The 19,513-nt window shown below is 38.4% G+C and overlaps 3 protein-coding genes across 4 annotated transcripts in view; all 3 read left to right on the top strand.

Moving 5' to 3' along the window:
• Positions 1 to 17,536, top strand: part of LOC132142906 (microfibril-associated glycoprotein 4-like) — a 97,939-nt gene extending 80,403 nt beyond the window's left edge. Inside the window, exons 2-5 of the mRNA XM_059553104.1 lie at positions 16,551 to 16,760; positions 16,841 to 16,937; positions 17,021 to 17,188; positions 17,268 to 17,536. Coding sequence (XP_059409087.1) covers positions 16,551 to 16,760; positions 16,841 to 16,937; positions 17,021 to 17,188; positions 17,268 to 17,521 — 729 coding nt within the window. The 3' untranslated portion in view covers positions 17,522 to 17,536. The remainder of the gene's footprint in view (positions 1 to 16,550; positions 16,761 to 16,840; positions 16,938 to 17,020; positions 17,189 to 17,267) is intronic.
• On the top strand, positions 67 to 4,865 carry LOC132142905 (microfibril-associated glycoprotein 4-like). Its single transcript, XM_059553103.1, has 4 exons — positions 67 to 315; positions 396 to 492; positions 579 to 746; positions 4,425 to 4,865. The coding sequence occupies exons 1-4, from the start codon at positions 103 to 105 to the stop codon at positions 4,679 to 4,681; spliced, it is 735 nt and encodes a 244-aa protein (XP_059409086.1). The 5' UTR covers positions 67 to 102; the 3' UTR covers positions 4,682 to 4,865.
• Positions 5,354 to 7,622, top strand: LOC132142903 (microfibril-associated glycoprotein 4-like). 2 transcript variants are annotated; one of them, XM_059553100.1, is made up of 5 exons: positions 5,354 to 5,790; positions 5,874 to 6,077; positions 6,164 to 6,260; positions 6,991 to 7,158; positions 7,239 to 7,622. In XM_059553100.1, exons 1-5 carry the CDS (start codon positions 5,734 to 5,736, stop codon positions 7,493 to 7,495), a joined length of 783 nt encoding a protein of 260 aa, XP_059409083.1. In that variant the 5' UTR covers positions 5,354 to 5,733; the 3' UTR covers positions 7,496 to 7,622. The 2 variants fall into 2 exon arrangements, with proteins under 2 accessions (XP_059409083.1, XP_059409084.1); XM_059553101.1 differs by having other exon boundaries at positions 5,357 to 5,745.
• Positions 17,537 to 19,513: the final 1,977 nt, after the last annotated feature.

Raw genomic sequence — 19,513 nt, 5'->3', positions numbered from 1 at the left:
TCTTCAAGATTCTTCAAGCAAAGGCAAGATCATGTTTCTTTCTAATGTCAGTGTGATTGATCATTATAAATGAGGATGATGACCAGCTGTGTTTCTCTCTAGATGACGGTGCTTGTTGTGGCTCTGCTCTCTGTTCTCATGGGGTTTACTGAGTCCGTTTCTGATGGTTTCAAGCCCGTTGACTGTTCTGATGTCTATAAATCTGGACAAACAGTCAGTGGGATTTACTCCATCTATCCAGTAGGAGACATTCCTGTCTGGGTTTACTGTGAGATGATCTCAGGTGGGAAAGATGAAGACAACGGAGCATGGACGGTATGAATGTGTCTCTAGATCATCAAAAACACATCAGCACATTCGTTATGAATCATATATTCTATATAAACCCATCACAGGTGTTTCAGAGGAGAATGGATGGCAGTGTGAATTTCTATCGGCCGTGGAATCAGTACAAGAGAGGATTTGGGAATGTGGAGGGAGAATACTGGCTGGGTAAGATCTCACAGTGTGTGTGTGTTTGTGTGGATGTTCATGTCCAGTGTTTGGTGCACGTGTTCTTCATGTGTGTCTATGATCAGGGCTGGAGAACATGTACCAGCTGACACATAAGAACAAGTACATGCTGAGAGTGGATCTGGAGGACTTCACCGGAAGGAAAGGTTTCGCTCTGTACTCGTCCTTCTCTGTGGGTCCTGAAGATGATGGGTACAAACTACAAGTTTCAGGATTCAAAGATGGAGGAGCAGGTAGGACCCTTTCATTTATACGCATAGAAACGCATTCCCACCTAGAATGTTTTAATGTTCTAGGAACTTTTTCAGCGGCTAGTTTTATTTTAGTTCCCAGAACGTTCTGCTAAAATCCCAGATAGCAACATTGTGTCGGCCCAGATCCGGCCCACATCTGGCACCCATGGAAAGATGATCTGGCCCACATGTAGCGTGGAATGATGGCACTTGGGCGGACCGCTCCTGTTTGCCAGAACTGAGCCACAAGCAGGCCATAGCAATGCCATATGTCAGCCAAGAGTAAAGAAATTAACCAGAACTGGACCTTATCTGAGCCACAAAATCTGTGTGTATTAAATATGAAATAATTTCAGCCTTAATAAGCCTGTTAACAAGCAGAATCACTGAAGGAAAGAAGAGAACAGAAAAACAGAAGAGCAGAAACACAAGAACTACAACTGACTTCAGTCACAACCTTAGATGAAATCAACTGAAGATAAAAGAAGACATGAAATCTCTCAAGATCTCAGCATAGGAGGATTAAACAACTCCACAAACAGCTTTACCAGCTTCTCTTATTACTAACCAGATTGACTTTATTTATGTTAGACATCTACAAAAGTTTTTTTTTATTGAGAATTAACATAGGTTTAACTCTAATGTGTTTCACCATAACAGTGATTAGTGTTTCCATTAGTTGGGCTCTTAATTGGGCTCTTATTATATAGTTTGGTTTTTTTGGCTGCTGTGACGGATGTGTTTGTTAAACACATTTGCAGCTTCAAAGAAAGCTAGAGTGACATGATATCAAGTGTCGGTTGTTATCTGTTGATGGTTTTTAATCATCATGAAGTACACTGGTTCATTGATGTTTTTTTTAATCAAACAATTATGTTGTTCCAGTAATACATTCGTATTACAAACCCTGTGTTTCTGCCGCATGAGATCCAGCAGTATTATAACAATCAGTTAAGATATTTTAAAAAAACCTTAACCTATGCTGACACACACAGATATAAACAATCAACACATGAATCTCAATAATGGTTACAATCAAAAATATTTAGATAAACTGATCAATTCAGAACTTCACTGAAAAGCTACTGTCACAACAAAAACAACAGCAAAATATAAGCAAATATTTAGAATTAAACAAAATAATAGGACAATTCAGCTGCATAATTTATTCATGTTGCAATGCATGCTGGGAGTTTTGTACTATGCTAATACCCAGCATGCATTGCAGCAAGGTACATTTGATTGTCACCATTGTTGAGATTCATGTGCTGATTGTTGATGTCTGTGTGTGGCATCATATATTAAATTCTTTATAATCGTTAAAAACTTCTAATTGATTGTTGTAATATTGCTTGACCTCATGCTGGAGAAACACATGGTTTGTGATGTGAATATATTAATGAAACAATTGTTAGATTAAAAAAAAAAAATTGCAAATCAGCCTGTTTCATGAGGATTATAAAATCATCAACAGATAACTGCCATCACCTGACCTCAATTCTCTTTAGCTTTCTTTGATGCCGCAAATGCATTTAACAAACACACCATCACAGCAGCCAAAAAAGACTAAAGATAAAATAAGAGTTAATAGTGCAACTAATGGAAACGCTAATCACTGTTATGGTGACACACATTAGAGTTAAACCTTTCTTAATTCTCAATAAAACTTTTGTAGATGTCCAACAGAAATAAAGTCAGTCTGGTTAGTAATAAGTGAAGCTGTTAATGCCGTTTGTGGAGTTGTTTAATCCTCCTCTGGTGAGATCTCCAGAGATTTAATGTCTTCTTTTATTTTCAATTGATTTCATCTAAGGTTGTGGCTGAAGTCAGTTGTAGTTCTTGTGTTTCTGCTTATCTCTTTCTCTGTTCTTTTCTTTACTTCAGTGATTCTGCTTGTTAACGGGCTTATTAAGGCTGAAATTCATATTTAATATAGAAACAGATTTTGTGGCTCAGATAAGGTCCAGTTCTGGTTAATTTCTTTACTCTTGGCTGACATGTGGCATTGCGATGGCCTGCTTGTGGCTCAAATCTGGCAAACAGGAGCGGTCCGCCCAAGTGCCATTATTCCACGCTGCATGTGGGCCAGATCATCTTTCCACGGGTGCCAGATGTGGGCCGGATCTGGGACGACACAAAGTTGCTATGTGGGAAGTTAGGATAACATTCTCTAAAAACATTCTTAAAATGTCTATTGATAACGTTGTTACAACATTATTCTCTAACATTCTAATAAAGCTTCCTATCAAAGTAGATGTGGACTGACATTGCTCAGAAGTTAGATGTTGGTTGAAAGTGAAAGCCCAACCTCTGATTGGTGTCAAACTCCAGCGTAAATACTCCAAAAACAGTCTTACCAACTTCACTCATTATAAACAAGATTTATTTCTGTCATAAATGTAAAAAAAAGTTCTTATTGAGATCAACTGGGGTATTAATGGTTTATTGAAAATAAGTTTAGTTTTATGTCACCATTGTGGTTATCAGGGGTTGCTTGCTGATATTAGAACTTTTCTCAGGTAGTAATCTGGTCAACTGGTTTTATCTGGAGCTGAATCTATGCTATTAATTTGATATTAGTGACTTCAGATGCAGTACATAAGATCCTACAACTTTTTATCATATTTTGCCTGTTCTTTTTTAATTAAATGAACCAGATAATGCTTAGACACACAGAGACCTCAAGAATTGCTGTATGAATCTCAACAATGGTGACATGCTTCATGCCGCAATGCATTCTGGGTGTCATGGATGAGTTTTGTATGTAATAATCATTAGTAAGCAACCAGTGTCGTCTAACCACATGATCTCAGGAGTTAAAGAACAACACTGACAAGTCAAGTGTCAAATTGCACAACTAAAGCCAACACTTCCCACTATTATGGTGACATCAACGCAAATTACTTTTAAACAGACATCAACATCAACATCTAAACATCTGCTTAAATCTTAATTAGAATGTTAGGGGATAATGTTCTAATAATGTTATTAATAAAAAAAATTAGAATGTTTTTAGAGAACATTATCGTATCTTTTGAGAGAACGTTCTGGGAACAAAAATAAAACTACCCGCTAAAAACATTGTTGGCACAATCCATGAGAATGTTCTTAGAACATTTTTAGAACAAAAAGATTCTAGCTGGGTTGATAAAATCACACTTGAACAGATGTTTATTGCTCACAGACTTTCTTTTTTATAATTTCACTTAAACATGTAAATAAGAATGCATCGATGTATCAAATAGACCCTGATAATATAATACATCTCAGAGACGTCTATTTGATGTCTGCATTTTCATCTGCAAGATGTATTAGAGTCTCTGAAAAAATCTGTTTTTTCTACACTAACAGTAGTTAACCATGCTATTTTTAGTAAAATGGTGGTTATACAAATGGTATCAAAAACGAATGTCAAAAAAAAAGGAAAAAAAACATGGTACACTTTTACTATAATAAAACCATGGTTAATTTATATAAGGGTTAACATCAGTTACTTTAATACTTTTACTTCAGTATTTTTCTGGTAACAACTTTGACTGAAGTAGGATAATTGAATACTTCATGCAACACTGGTGTTTGCGGTCATTGAAACTTCTCAGTTGAGAGTCTTTCCAGTTATCCCAGATAAGTCCATAAATAAGATGTTACTGTCCTCAGTGATGCTCTTCTTTTCTGCAGGTGACTCTTTGTCCTACCATAATGGACAGAAGTTCTCCACCTTTGACAAGGACCAAGATTCCTATGGCAGTAACTGTGCCAAGGTGTATCTCGGGGCATTTTGGTACAATGGCTGTCACACTGCAAACCCCAATGGTGTGTATTTATGGGAAGAAGATCCCACCCTTTTTGCCGTTGGAAATGTTTGGTACAGCTGGAAGAGCAATTTTGCTGTTGGCATGAAATTCATCAGCATGAAGATCAGACGTGTGTCTTAGAAACATCAGTGTTTTCAGGAGCAAACATCCAATGTTGTTTTCACTATATTACAAATGTGAAGGTTTAACATTTTATTTTCCTCAGTCTTAACAAAGCAACTTTTATCTGCTTCTGGTCTGTTATCTGGTCTGTCAGATTAACTGGTGTGTTAATGAACTTCCAATAAACTCTCCTGCATTGTAAGCATTACAGTATGTCTTTATGTACATTTTGTCAGTTGTGGTGTTCTCATGAAAAATCAATAATTTTATGAACAACAAGTCATTATAAATGCATACATTTAATCTATAAGTTAAACAAATGGTTGAATAAAGAAGATACATTTTTAAGCAAGTCAAATGAGACTTTATATCCCCCAGTGCTGACTGTATAACTGTAACAGGGAAACTGTAGTGAATGACTCTGCGTTTCAAACCCAGAAATGTCAACACAATATTAAACATGAACTGATCTCCTCCTATATTAATTGTTCAAAAACACATAAAACATTTTTTTTCCAACATTTCTCTCCATATCGAAGTTGTTGTTAAAGATGAACAATATTAAAATATGTAATAATTGTGTTCTTGAAATCGGCCAGTATAAATTCTCCATTCACAAATATTTTGATTAAAATATAACAAAAATATCAAGTAGATTTAAAAAATATAAATTGTTAGTCAAATAGCCTACTAAATAGCTTACTTTCATAAAAAACTGAAATAATAGTTGTAAATTTTAGACAAAAGAGCCATATAGACAAAGACAAACAAAACATGTGAGGAATGCACTTCAGTAATCTTCTCATGCACCGCTTTCTCACACAAGGCAGTTGAATTGTGTTGGAGATCATGGTTTTCACATTCATTATTTTTAAACAAATTATTTTTCAAGATCATTGCAAAACAGTCAAACGGACCCGCTGATGATTTTCTTGCATGAACGGTTGCTATTTCAACATTATTGCACAACACAAAAGATGGGTTCATACTGATAAAGGCTGGGTTGAAAAAGCTGTTGATGATCTAAATAAAGGGCTCAGCAACTGAAGAACCAGTGATCTGAACATCTCATGACACCAACAGTGAGTTACTCTTATTCTTCAGCATTTACTGGACAGATAATGAATGTATGTGTATTATTTTTCAAACTGTGTTAATTTCGGTATGATTTGATCTTAAATGAGGAACCTGATCTGATGTTTCTCTCTAGATGAAGGTGTTTGTTGTGGCTCTGCTCTCTGTTTTCATGGCGTCTGTTGTTTGTGGATCCAAACCATTTGACTGCTCTGCTGTCTATAAATCAGGACAAACAGTCAGTGGGATTTACTCCATCTATCCAGCAGGAGACATTCCTGTCTGGGTTTACTGTGAGATGATCTCAGGTGGGAAAGATGAAGACAACGGAGCATGGACGGTATGAATGTGACTTTAAATAGTCAAACATTAATTGATAATATAATAAATATTTAAGCCTTTAAAAAGTTCTATAACTCATTTCAGGTGATTCAGAGGAGAATGGATGGTAGTGTGAATTTCTATCAGCCGTGGAAACAGTACAAGACTGGATTCGGAACCACAGAGGGCGAATACTGGCTGGGTAATGATTAACCAGTGATTCAGGGTTGCATCAAAACTAAAATCCTTTACTGGACACTTAAGCCACTATAAAAAAAGTGGAATTTATTTTAGAGAAATGCAGCACAAACTTTTGACAAATTGAACCATCTTATATTTCAAAATACCTACAGTAAATACCAAGTTGAAAATGAAAACAAGTTTTGGTTACTTCTGATTGTGAAACATGTGAATGTGATGAACTATACCTGTGAGAACTTAAGGACAATTACTTCATACATCCATTAAATCACCTCAAAACAAGCTGTGGGGAAAATCGCTGTAAATCAAATTGTAAATGTGGCTCTTACTTCTCTTTTACTCGTTCTGTAATTTTCAGTCACTCGCACATGTGCTGATTTTACAACAGCACACATGCGTCAGGCTGAGCTGAACACGTCCATTCACGCTCACAGTTAACAAGAGTATAAATTGAAGGACTTGCACGCTCAACTGTACACGATGAAGAATATTTGGGCTTTTAGCGAAGCTTCAGCATTAAGCACATGCAAGTGGCTTTAGTATTTTAAATACAATGGAATGAATTGAAGACGTTTTATGTGGGACTTAAATGTTCAACATACACCAAATATGTTTTGGGGCCACTGTATTATATCTGCATATCAATAGAGTTTTATTTTTTATTTGATTTATTTCCCAGTAAAATGTCCAGTGTTTGGTCGAATGTGTTCTTCGTTTGTGTGTATGATCAGGGCTGGAGAACATGTACCAGCTGACACGTAAGAACAAGTACATGCTGAGAGTGGATCTGGAGGACTTCACCGGAAGGAAAGGTTTTGCTCTGTACTCGTCCTTCTCTGTGGGTCCTGAAGCTGATGGATATAAACTACAAGTTTCAGGGTTCAAGGATGGAGGAGCAGGTAGGACACTTTCATTTATACTCATGAAAACTCATTCTAGTTGACTGCTCAGTGCTCAGTGATACTCTTCTTCTCTGTAGGCGACTCATTGACGGACCACAATGGTCAGATGTTCACCACCTTTGACAACGACCAAGATGTCTATGGAGAAAACTGTGCTAAAGAGTTTTTGGGAGCATTTTGGTACAAATTTTGTCACACTGCGAACCCCAATGGCGTGTACTTATGGGGAGATGACGACACTCATTTCGGCATTGGAGTTGTTTGGTCAACCTGGAAAAACAGTGTCACTGTCAGCATGAAATCCATCAGCATGAAGATCAAACCAGTGTCTTAGAAACAGTGTGTTCAAACATCTGATATTTTAAGATATTGCTTTTACATCTTAACTGAGCAAACCAATAATCTTCTCTTTCTTTTGGTCAGCTCTTTGCATTTATAAATAAAATGAGTCAACACTTGAATCTTGTTGAAAAGCTGATGTGTTTACGTCCTCAGCAGACACCAGAAACACTGAATTATTAACTACTGTAAATGGTAGATAATCAGACCTTGTGATCAAAAAGAGAATCTACATATCTAAATCAGGCCCACACACACACTACCATCTTTTCTATGATAAACAAACAAATCCAGTCTTTTATTATTTACTTACGGAGCCCCGTACATGACATGCATGAAAAAAAATAGTAGGCTAATTTACTAATTCGTTCCCTCGATGTACTAATACGTGCACATGATTACTATTGTGTTCCTCGATTTGCTATTTTATTCACTCGATTTATAGATTGTGTGCACGATTTACTGGCAAATCCTTTGTTGATGTAACTGTAATGGATTACATTTACTTTTATTATACAAAAGTTTTTTTTCAGAATCAGAATCAGAATCAGAATGAGCTTTATTGCCAGGTATGTTCACACATACGAGGAATTTGTTTTCGTGACAGAGCTCCGCAGTGCAACATAACAGCGACAGAACAAAAAACACAATAAAGAATAAAAAATACAAAAAAATACAAATAGGTGGGTAAGGATTGACAATATACAAATTGACAATGTATGGCAGGTATATTAAAAAGAGCATTTATGTATGTACATGTATATTATGTGGAAAAATTGTAACTGTACGCTAAGTATGTGTGTTTGGATAAATAAGTGTATGTGTATATAAATATAAGTAGTATAGTGTGTTCCATGTATGTACATGTATATTATGTGCAAAAGATTTACGTGTACGCTAAGTATGTGTGTTGGATAAAAAGTGTAGTGTATATAAATATAAATAGTGTAGTGTGTCCCACAGTTATTATCAGCTGTTCATAAGATGGATTGCCTGAGGGAAGAAACTGTTCCTGTGTCTGGTCGTTCTGGTGCTCAGTGCTCTGTAGCGTCGACCAGATGGCAACAGTTCAAAGAGGGAGTGTGCTGGATGTGAGGGGTCCAGAGTGATTTTAACAGCCCTTTTGCTCACTCTGGATAAGTACAGTTCTTGAATAGATGGGAGGGTTGTACCGATAATTCGCTCAGCAGTCCGGACTACCCTCTGTAGTCTTCTGAGGTCCGATTTAGAAGCTGAGCTGAACCAGACAGTTACTGAAGTGCAGAGGATGGATTCGATGATGGTGGAGTAGAACTGTTTCAGCAGATCCTGTGGCAGGTTAAACTTCCTCAGCTGGCGAAGGAAGTACAACCTCTGCTGGGCCTTTTTCACAATGGAGTCAATGTGAATGTCCCACTTCAGGTCCTGAGAGATAGTGGTGCCCAGGAACCTGAATGACTCCACTGCAGTCACAGTGCTGTTCATGATGGTGAGTGGGGGGAGTGCAGGGGGGTTTCTCCTGAAATCCACGATCATCTCCACTGTTTTGAGCGTGTTAAGCTCCAGGTTGTTGAGACTGCACCAGACAGTCAGCTCTTTAACCTCCTGTCTGTAAGCAGACTCGTCACCGTCCTGAATGAGGCCGATGAGTGTGGTGTCATCTGCAAACTTCAGGAGCTTGACAGAGGGGTCCTTAGATGTGCAGTCATTAGTGTACAGGGAGAAGAGCAGTGGGGAGAGAACACAGCCCTGGGGAGCTCCGGTGCTGATTGTACGGGTGCTGGATGTGTATTTTCCCAGCCTCACTAGCTGCTGCCTGTCTGTCAGGAAGCTGTTGATCCACTGACAAACGGAGGTGGGCATGGAGAGCTGAGTTAGTTTGGGCAGGAGGAGGTTTGGGATGATCGTGTTGAAGGCAGAGCTGAAGTCCACAAACAGGATCCTCACATAGGTCCCCGGTCTGTCTAGGTGTTGCAGAACATAATGCAGTCCGATGTTTACTGCATCGTCCACAGACCTGTTTGCTCTGTAGGCAAACTGAAGAGGATCCAGCAAGGGTCCAGTGATGTCCTTCAGGTGGGCCAGCACCAGTTTTTCAAATGACTTCATGACTACAGACGTTAGAGCCACAGGCCTGTAGTCATTTAGTCCTGTAATTTTGGATTTCTTTGGGATGGGGATGATGGTGGAGCGTTTGAAGCATGAAGGGACTTCGCACAGCTCCAGCGATCTGTTGAAGATCTTTGTGAAGATGGGGGCCAGCTGGTCAGCACAGGATTTCAGACAGGATGGTGTAACACAATCTGGGCCTGGTGCTTTTTTCCTTTTCTGCTTCCTGAAGACCTGGCGCACCGCATCCTCGCTGATCTGTATTGCAGGTGTGGGGGAGAGGGGGGATGCAGGAGGTGTGAATGGTGAGAGTGCTTGATTGGAGAGGTGTTCAGGGTGGGTTGCAGGAGTTGTGAGTGGTGTGAACAGTTGTTTGGAGAGGCATTCAGGGTTGGTTGCAGGAGTTGTGAATGGTGAGAGCGGTTGATTGGAGAGGTGATCAGGATGGGTTGCAGGAGCTGTTAATGGTGTGAACGGTTGTGTGGAGAGGCATTCAGGGTTGGTTGCAGGAGCTGTGAATGGTGTGAACGTTTGTTTGGAGAGGCATTCAGGGTTGGTTGCAGGAGTTGTTATTGGTGTGAACGGTTGTGTGGAGAGGTGTTCAGGGCAGGTGATGGGTGTTCTTTCAAACCTGCAGTAAAACTCGTTCAGATCGTCTGCCAGTCGTTGATTTTCCACAGTGCTGGGGGGTGGTGTCTTGTAATTGGTGATCTTCTTTAGGCTTTTCCACACTGATGCGGTCCTTATTTTTTCAGAATAATTCCTCTTTGCCACTTTGATCTCCTTTTCCAGTGTGTATTTAGCCTGTTTATACAAGACATTGTCCCCCTTCACGTAAGCATCTTCTTTGGCCTGACGGAGCTGTCTGAGTTTTGCAGTGAACCACGGTTTGTCATTGTTGTAATTTAGTTGAGTCTTGGTAGGAATACACATATCCTCACAGAAACTGATATATGATGTTACGGTCTCTGTGAGTTCGTCCAGATCGGTGGCAGCAGCTTCAAAAACACTCCAATCAGTGAGGTCAAAACAAGATTGTAAATCCTGCTCTGCTTCATTAGTCCATCTTTTTACAGTCCTTAATACAGGTTTAGCTGATTTTAGTTTCTGCCTGTAGGTCGGTATAAGATGAACCAGAAGGTGATCAGAATGTCCCAAAGCTGCTCGTGGAACAGAGTGAAATGCATCCTTTATTGTTGTGTAACAGTGATCCAATATATTACTGTCTCTTGTGGGACAAGTAACATGCTGTCTGTATTTTGGCAGTTCACGGGAGAGATTGGCTTTATTAAAGTCCCCAAGAATGATTAAAACAGAGTCTGGGTGTTGTTGTTCTGTCTCTGTGATCTGCTCAGCGAGTTTCTGTAAAGCTGAGCTCACGTGCGCTTGAGGAGGGATGTAAACACTAACCAGAATGAACGAATGAAACTCCCGCGGCGAATAGAACGGCTTGCAGTTAATGAAGAGCGTTTCGAGATTTGAGCAGCACGTCTTCTTTAACACAGTTACATCTGTACACCACCGTTCATTGATGTAAAAGCATGTCCCGCCGCCGCGCGATTTCCCCGTTGATTCTGCGTCGCGATCCGCTCTAAACAGCTGAAAGTCCGGCAGATGGAGCGCGCTGTCCGGTATGGTGTCATTCAGCCAAGTTTCCGTGAAACACAGAGCAGCAGAGTGGGAGAAATCTTTATTTGTCCGAGAGAGCAGAAGCAGTTCGTCCGTTTTGTTGGGTAGAGAGCGGAGATTTGCCGGATGGATGCTAGGCAACGGCGTTCGAAATCCGCGTTTTCTGAGTCTCACGAGCGCTCCCGCTCGCTTTCCCCGCCTGCGCGTCCTCTTGAAGCGTGTGATCAGGGCAGCCGCTCCGCCGACAAGAATGTCCAGCAAAACATCAGAATAGTCGAAAACCGGTGAAATATCGGGAGATGTGTGTTGCCGAATATCCAGCAATTCGTCCCTGGTGAAACTGATTGCAGGAATATAACTAAAGACAGGACAAACTAACAAAAACACAAAAACAACTGCAGAGCACGTCACGGAGGCAGCCATCCTGTATCGGCGCCACTCAGCGCCGATAATTCCCACTTTTATTGAGAATTAACATAGGTTTAACTAGTGTTTCACCATAACAGTGATTAGTGTTTCCATTAGTTGGGCTCTTAATTGGGCTCTTATTATATAGTTTGGTTTTTTGGCTGCTGTGACGGGTGTGTTTGTTAAACACATTTACAGCTTCAAAGAAAGCTAGAGTGACATGATATCTAGTGTCGGTTGTTATCTGTTGATGGTGTTTTAATCATCATGAAGTACACTGGTTCATTGATGTTTTTTTTTTATCAAACAATTATGTTGTTCCAGTAATACATTCATATTACAAACCCTGTGTTTCTGCCGCATGAGATCCAGCAGTATTATAACAATCAGTTAAGATCTTTTAAAAAAACTTAACCTATGTTGACACACACAGATATAAACAATCAACACATGAATCTCAATAATGGTTACAATCAAAAATATTTGGATAAACTGATCAATTCAGAACTTCACTGAAAATGCGTTTAACAAACACACCATCACAGCAGCCAAAAAGGACTAAAGATAAAAATAAGAGTTAAGAGTGCAACTAATGGAAACGCTAATCACTGTTATGGTGACACACATTAGAGTTAAACCTTTCTTAACTCCAACATAAATAAAGTCAGTCTGGTTAGTAATAAGTGAAACTGTTAATGCAGTTTGTGGAGTTGTTTAATCCTCCTCTGGTGAGATCTCCAGAGAATTAATGTCTTCTTTTATCTTCAATTGATTTCATCTAAGGTTGTGGCTGAAGTCAGTTGTAGTTCTTGTGTTTCTGCTTATCTCTTTCTCTGTTCTTTTCTTTACTTCAGTGATTCTGCTTGTTAACGGGCTTATTAAGGCTGAAATTCATATTTAATATATAAACATATTTTGTGGCTCAGATAAGGTCCAGTTCTGGTTAATTTCTTTACTCTTGGCTGACATGTGGCATTGCTATGGCCTGCTTGTGGCTCAAATCTGGCAAACAGGAGCGGTCCGCCCAAGTGCCATCATTCCACACTGCATGTGGGCCAGATCATCTTTCCACGGGTGCCAGATGTGGGCCGGATCTGGGCCGACACAATGTTGCTATGTGGGACTATATCTTGTATCCTGGTTACATAACGCTGTACATGTATTCAGTCTAAACACACATTGCAGGGCTCAACATCGACACTTGTCCACTTATCCAGGACAAGTAGATTTTTTAAAAGGCCAAGTGAAAAAGAATTTTACTTGCCTGAACCATAGACTGTATAAAAACATGGACATAGTATCCACACTGTAAAACCCGAGAAGTTAACTTAACTCAAATTGTTTGAGTAAACCGATTGCCTTGACTGTAAAACCCGATAAGTAAACTTAACTCAAACGGTTTGAGTAAACAGATATCCTTAAGTTATGTTAACTCAAACCGTTTGAGGCAACCGATTGCCTTAAACCATTTAAGTTGAAAAAACGAACAGTTATAAGTACTCTGAACTTAATTCAGTTGAGTTCACTGAAAGAAGATATACATTGCAATTAAGTAATTAAGTGATTAATTGACTGATAATTGAGCTTTAGTGATGAACACCTGCTGTTAACAAACAGAATTACTGAAGAAAAGAGAGAAAGGAACTACAGCTGACTTCAGACACAGCCTGACTCAAACCTGACAAGTTATGTTAACTCAAACCATTTAAGGCAACCGATTGCCTTAAACCATTTAAGTTGAAAAAACGAACAGTTATGAGTACTCTGAACTTAATTCAGTTGAGTTCACTGAAAGAAGATATACATTGCAATTAAGTAATTAAGTGATTAACTGAGTGATAATTGTGAATTAGTGATGAACAGCTGCTGTTAACAAACAGAATCACTGAAGAAAAGAGAAACACAAGAACTACTACAACTGACTTCAGACACAGCCTTAGATGAAATCAACTGAAATAAAATACATGAAATCTCTCAAGATCTGATTAAACAACCCCACAAACAGCATCACCAGCTCCACTTATTAATAACCAGACTGACTTTATTTCTGTCAGACATCTACAGAAGATTTTTTTGAGAATGAACTAAGGTTTAGATGTTGATTTGTTTCATTTGAAGTAACCATGTTAGAGATCAGTGTTTGCTTTAGTTGGGCTCTTGACCCTTGACTTCTGTCTTAGTGTTTTCTCTGGCTGTTATAACTGTGTGTTTCTAAAACACATTTGTTGTAATTCAAAAGCCCAGAAAAAAATGCCATCAGGTGTTAACATGTATCTACCTGTAGGTTGTTATACTTCATATTGGTGATGATAATTATTCATTATTATTCACAATTATTGATCCGTATGGAGTCTAATCTCTGATGAAGTATGTGTAGTTTGATTAGTAGAAGTGGACCTAGTAAAAATGACACTAAGATTCAGTTAATATAAAAATGCTTTTGAGTTACAACAAGTGTGTTTTAGAAACACACGGTTATAATAGCCAGAGAAAAGACTAAGACAGAAGTCAAGGGTCAAGAGCCCAACTAAAGCAAACACTGATCTCTAACATGGTTACTTCAAAGGAAACAATAAATCAACATCTAAACCTTAGTTCATTCTCAATAAGATCTTCTGTAGACGTCTGACAGAAATAAAGTCAATCTGGTTATTAATAAGTGGAGCTGGTGATGCTGTTTGTGGGGTTGTTTAATCAGATCTTGAGAGATTTCATGTATTTTATTTCAGTTGATTTCATCTAAGACTGTGTCTGAAGTCAGTTGTAGTAGTTCTTGTGTTTCTCTTTTCTTCAGTGATTCTGTTTGTTAACAGCAGCTATTCATCACTAATTCTCAATCAGCACTTAGTTAATCACTTAATTACTTGAATGTAAAGTTTCAAAACTTACATGGTTTAAATCAAGGCAATCTGTTTACTCAAACGGTTTAAGTTAAGTTAACTTGTCAGGTTATACAGTGCATGAAGTCACCCATCGGATTTGAAAAGCATTTTGAAGCCAAAAGTGGGCGGAGGAGGCTGTCATCATCTTGGCAGCATGTCAAAGAGCCTCACTCCTGGATAATTGTAAATGGTCAAAAAGGCGGGAGCTGGTTGCTGAAACTAGCTCGATGGTGGTGACAGCAGTGGCAACCCACCTGTCAATCTACCCACTGTGCAAAGTTACGTCCACTGAGGAGCCAGAATGAAAGTTTTTATGACGTCTTTTTTTGACGTCTTCTGTACGTCCCATTTAGACGTTCACAGAACCTCCTTACAAGGTTAAAAACTAGTTCAAAAGTGGTCAGTGGAAATATTTCAACATCATTTAAGGTTCATTTAGACATCATTTATACTGTTTCTGGATCAAATCAACAGTCTCAGGATGCATTAGATTTAGATGTTATTTCAATGTAATTTCCAGACACTGTGTTTGTCCTAAAATCAAGAAAATAAAATAATCTTCATGAAATAATGAAATAACTGATGATTGAGACATTAAATCTCTGAAGATCTCAGCAGAGAAGGATCAATTTACATCATTTACAGCAACATCATTTGAAGTCACCATTGTGGTGGACAGTGTTTGGTTTAGTTGGGATCTTGGTCCTCATACTGCTTGTGTGAGCTTGTCACATAGACATCAAGATTGTGGATATGCATCACATCACATCAAAAGAGCTCTCTTAAATTTTTCTTTCTTTGCTACAACAACAGTGTTTCAAAAACACACAGTTATAACAGCTAGAGACAAGCTAACACAAGAAGAATGAGGACCAAGATCCCAACTAAACCAAACACTGTCCACCACAATGGTGACTTCAAATGAATCAAATATCAACATTTAAACCTCTGTTAATTCTCAATAAGAGCTTCTCTAGATGTCTGACAGAAATAAAGTCAATCTAATGAGTGAAGCTGATGAAGCTGTTTGTGGAGATGTTTGATCCTCCTCTGCTGAGATCTTCAGAGATTTAATGTCTTTGATTTGCAGTTGATTTTACCACATGCTCAATCATCAGTTATTTCATTATTTCATAAAGATTATTTTATTTTCTTGATTTTAGGACAAACGCAGTGTCTGGAAATTACATTGAAATAACATGAGTCTAAATCGAATGCATACTGATACTGTTGATTTGGTCCCGAAACAGTATAAATGATGTCTAAATGAACCTTAAATGATGTTGAAATATTTCCACTGACCACTTTTGAACTAGTTTTGAACCTTGTAAGGAGGTTCTCTGAATGTCTAAATCAGACGTACGGAAGACGTCAAAAAAAGACGTCATAAAAACTTTCATTCTGGCTTCTCAGTGGACGTCTTTTCAACGTCTGCAAAGACATAAAAAGACGTCCATAAGACTTCAACTGGACATAACTTTGCCCAGTGGGTAGTTGTATACATCAGTGCATATTTGACCCACTGGTGGCGCTAGAGGATTGTAGGTAAAGACTCAAAATTTACTATGATTAATGTTCAGTCTCTATCTATGTGCCAATTTTCAAATATTTCAACCAAATGGTTCTATGAACTGCCACAGACTTCCTTTCAAGAAAAATAATAAGAATACAGCTGAAAAGCAGCAGTTGGGGCCAAAGCACTGTAAGCCCATCAAATACAGCTGGTGACTGCAGGTTTAACTTGCATTTAATTTGCCTCCAAAATATGGGTGTGTGTAATGTAAATTTCTTCTGTAACAGAGGAGGAGTCTGAGAATCTGACATACAGAGAGTGTTTGTGTCAGACTGAAGAGCACACATAGGGAGTTACTGGTTACTGCATTATTGTGCATTTACAACACAGATAAAAAATGTCTCTGCTGACATCATCTGAATAGAGACTGAGGAGATGGCAGTAAGTTCTTCAATAACTCTACATAACTGCTGGTGGTTTTAGATGTCTTTCAGGGTGATGTTCATCTCTTTCTCTCTCTCTCTCTGTAGATGTTGGTGTTTTTAGCAGCTCTTCTCTCTGCTGTTCTTATGAGTGGATGCACTCAGAATGTAAACATGTCAGTCGACTGTTCTGACTTTTATTACTCAGGACAAACAGTCAGTGGGATTTACTCCATCTATCCAGCAGGATACATTCCCGTCTCAGTTTACTGTGAGATGATCTCAGGTGGGAAAGATCAAGACAACGGAGCATGGACGGTATGAATGTGACTCTAGATCATCAAACACACATCAGCACATTCATTATGAATAATTTATTCTATATAAACCCATCACAGGTGTTTCAGAGGAGAATGGACGGCACTGTGAATTTCTATCAGCCGTGGAATCAGTACAAGAGAGGATTTGGGAATGTGGAGGGAGAATACTGGCTGGGTAAGATCTCACAGCTGTGTTTGTGTGGATGTTTATGTCCAGTGTTTGGTGAACGTGTTCTTCATGTGTGTGTGTATGATCAGGGCTGGAGAACATGTACCAGCTGACACGTAAGAACAAGTACATGCTGAGAGTGGATCTGGAGGACTTTCATGGAAATAAAGCTTTTGCTCTGTACTCGTCCTTCTCTGTGGGTCCTGAAGCTGATGGATATAAACTACATGTTTCAGGATTCATTGATGGAGGAGCAGGTAGGACACTTTCATTTATACTCATCAAAACCCATTTCTATTGAGTTACTGTCCTCAGTGAAGCTTGTCCTCTCTGCAGGCGACTCTTTATCTTTCCATAATGGACAGAAGTTCTCCACCTTTGAAAATGACCAAGATGACTCTGGAGATAACTGTGCCAAAAAGCATCTCGGGGGATTTTGGTACAAAGACTGTTATGGTACAAACCCCAATGGTATATATTTATGGGGTGAAGATGACATCCTTGATCACATTGGAAATGTTTGGAAAACATGGAAGGGTTTTAATGTCGGTATGAAATCCATCAGCATGAAGATCAAACGTGTGTCTTAGAAACACTGTACGTAGTTCTTTTCAGAAATAAACAACAAAACAATCAATTTAAAGTTAATTTTTTTCCTGTTTTCTAATGACTGTGTAATTTAGTAGATCATTTAGTAACATGATTCATGATCGTATGACTGTTTATGAATAGATCTTCTTTATTTTTGTTCTTTGTTTCTTTTAATTTGGAACTGAAATGAATCAGCAATTCATACAATTAGAATAAACTCCTGCACTGAAATCATTGTCAGATGTGTTTATCTCCACAACAGACACCAGAAACACTAAATGAGGAATTCAGTGAAACCACAGCTGCTGATGAACCAATAATAAAAGGAGCATTAAAAAATGCTCTTATTAACCACTCTTAGACATTACACACACAGATCAAACCAAAATGCATATTACATTCTGATAGTAACTCAAGTTGTGTTCCATGGGATAATGCATCATACAGGGGTTAAAGTGGAAAAAAATCCTTAAGACTTAATTCAAATATTGACGATAATAACAAAAATACAGTAACAAGAGCTTAAAGTGCTTTAAAAAATGGTAAACAGACTGAGATAGACATTAATCTCTTCAATGATTATGTTTGGCACCATTTATTTAAAAGTACTGTCAAATAAAGTGATTTCTTCTAAAAAAATAACAAGTGCTTAAATAATTAAGTGCTCAAAGTGCTAAAGAACTGAACTGCTAAACTGAAGATTAGAAGTGAAATCAAGGCTATTATCACTTTTTTTCTGGGATGTACTTCGCATGTTGATTTGAAACCAACAGGCTAGTTAACGCTTTTTTTGTCTTCTGTCAGTTTTCTACACAGGGCGACCAGTGGCTGCGAAATTCTGAATGACCGATTGCGGCGCGGCACAATATTTGATGGGTGAATGCGGACGCTGGCGGCAAGATATTATTGTGTGCGGGTTGCGGGAAAATAAAATTATTGTAAAATTATTTTATTTTAAGTGGAAATATCTAACAAAATAAAATAACTAGAAACAAATAGACATTTATTTAAAATAAAATAAAATAAAATAGACTTTGCAGAATGGGAGGATGCGGATGATACCATAGACAGCAACGTGTAATTCGATTCCAGAAATAGCGATATATTTAAATGTCAAATTGGATGGATTAGAAGCACACAGACCGGATGATGTCCTCCAGTGGTGGAAAAGATGAATTTCCGAGATTAAGCAAACACGAATACTTTGCATTCCAGCTAGCGCAGGGCTTTCAGTATTTGCGGTCGCATACTGGAGCAGAGACGGATTAAACTGAAGCCCTCAACAGAGAACGACATGATATTCCTGCATGGGCACAGTCGTACAGGTTTTTTTGTCAATTCAGTTTATTTCTATTTATTTGTTTAGCTAAATATTTAAAATTGGTATATTTTGTTATTGAGGAATAAGGATATTTTTTGTAAAATGTTTAAAGGGATTGCTCAGGCCCCTAAGCTACTTTTCCTTTGAACATGAAATAAATCCAGGTTTATTATTATTATATAATTTATTAGGCTATATAGCCTAATTATTATAGGTATATGTTTTTTATTTACATTTCTTACTTTTTTTACTGTATTTATATGTTCTAAGTTCCTTGTTCATGTCCACACTTTTAATTAAACGTAAATAAAATGAAACATTTGTTTATTTTCCGTTTATTATTTACATTTATTTTCAACAGGGGAGCAAGTGGGAAAAAAAAGAGTAGCAGGCAGAATATGCAATGTATTTAAAAAAAGAAAAACTACTATACGTTTACCCGTGGGATTTTGCGGGCAGGAGCGGGAGAAAATAACATTTTTGCGGGAGAGGGACGGAAAAATCCCTCCCGCGCCGGTCTCTACTCCCGGCAACGTCGTGGTAAGTTTGAGTGCACGGGCAGCGGCTCTATGACCGGAGTCTGATCATAGCAAGCAAGCAAGCACTTTCTTACCGCTGGTGGCATACAGAAGTTTCCTCGAGCAAATCATGCAGAAACAAGCCCCGGGTT

This window comes from Carassius carassius, chromosome 6 (genome assembly GCF_963082965.1).
Source record: "Carassius carassius chromosome 6, fCarCar2.1, whole genome shotgun sequence".
Classification (NCBI taxonomy): domain Eukaryota; kingdom Metazoa; phylum Chordata; class Actinopteri; order Cypriniformes; family Cyprinidae; genus Carassius; species Carassius carassius.
Note: the sequence above shows the minus strand (reverse complement) of the source record. Positions and strands in the feature narration are given on the sequence as shown.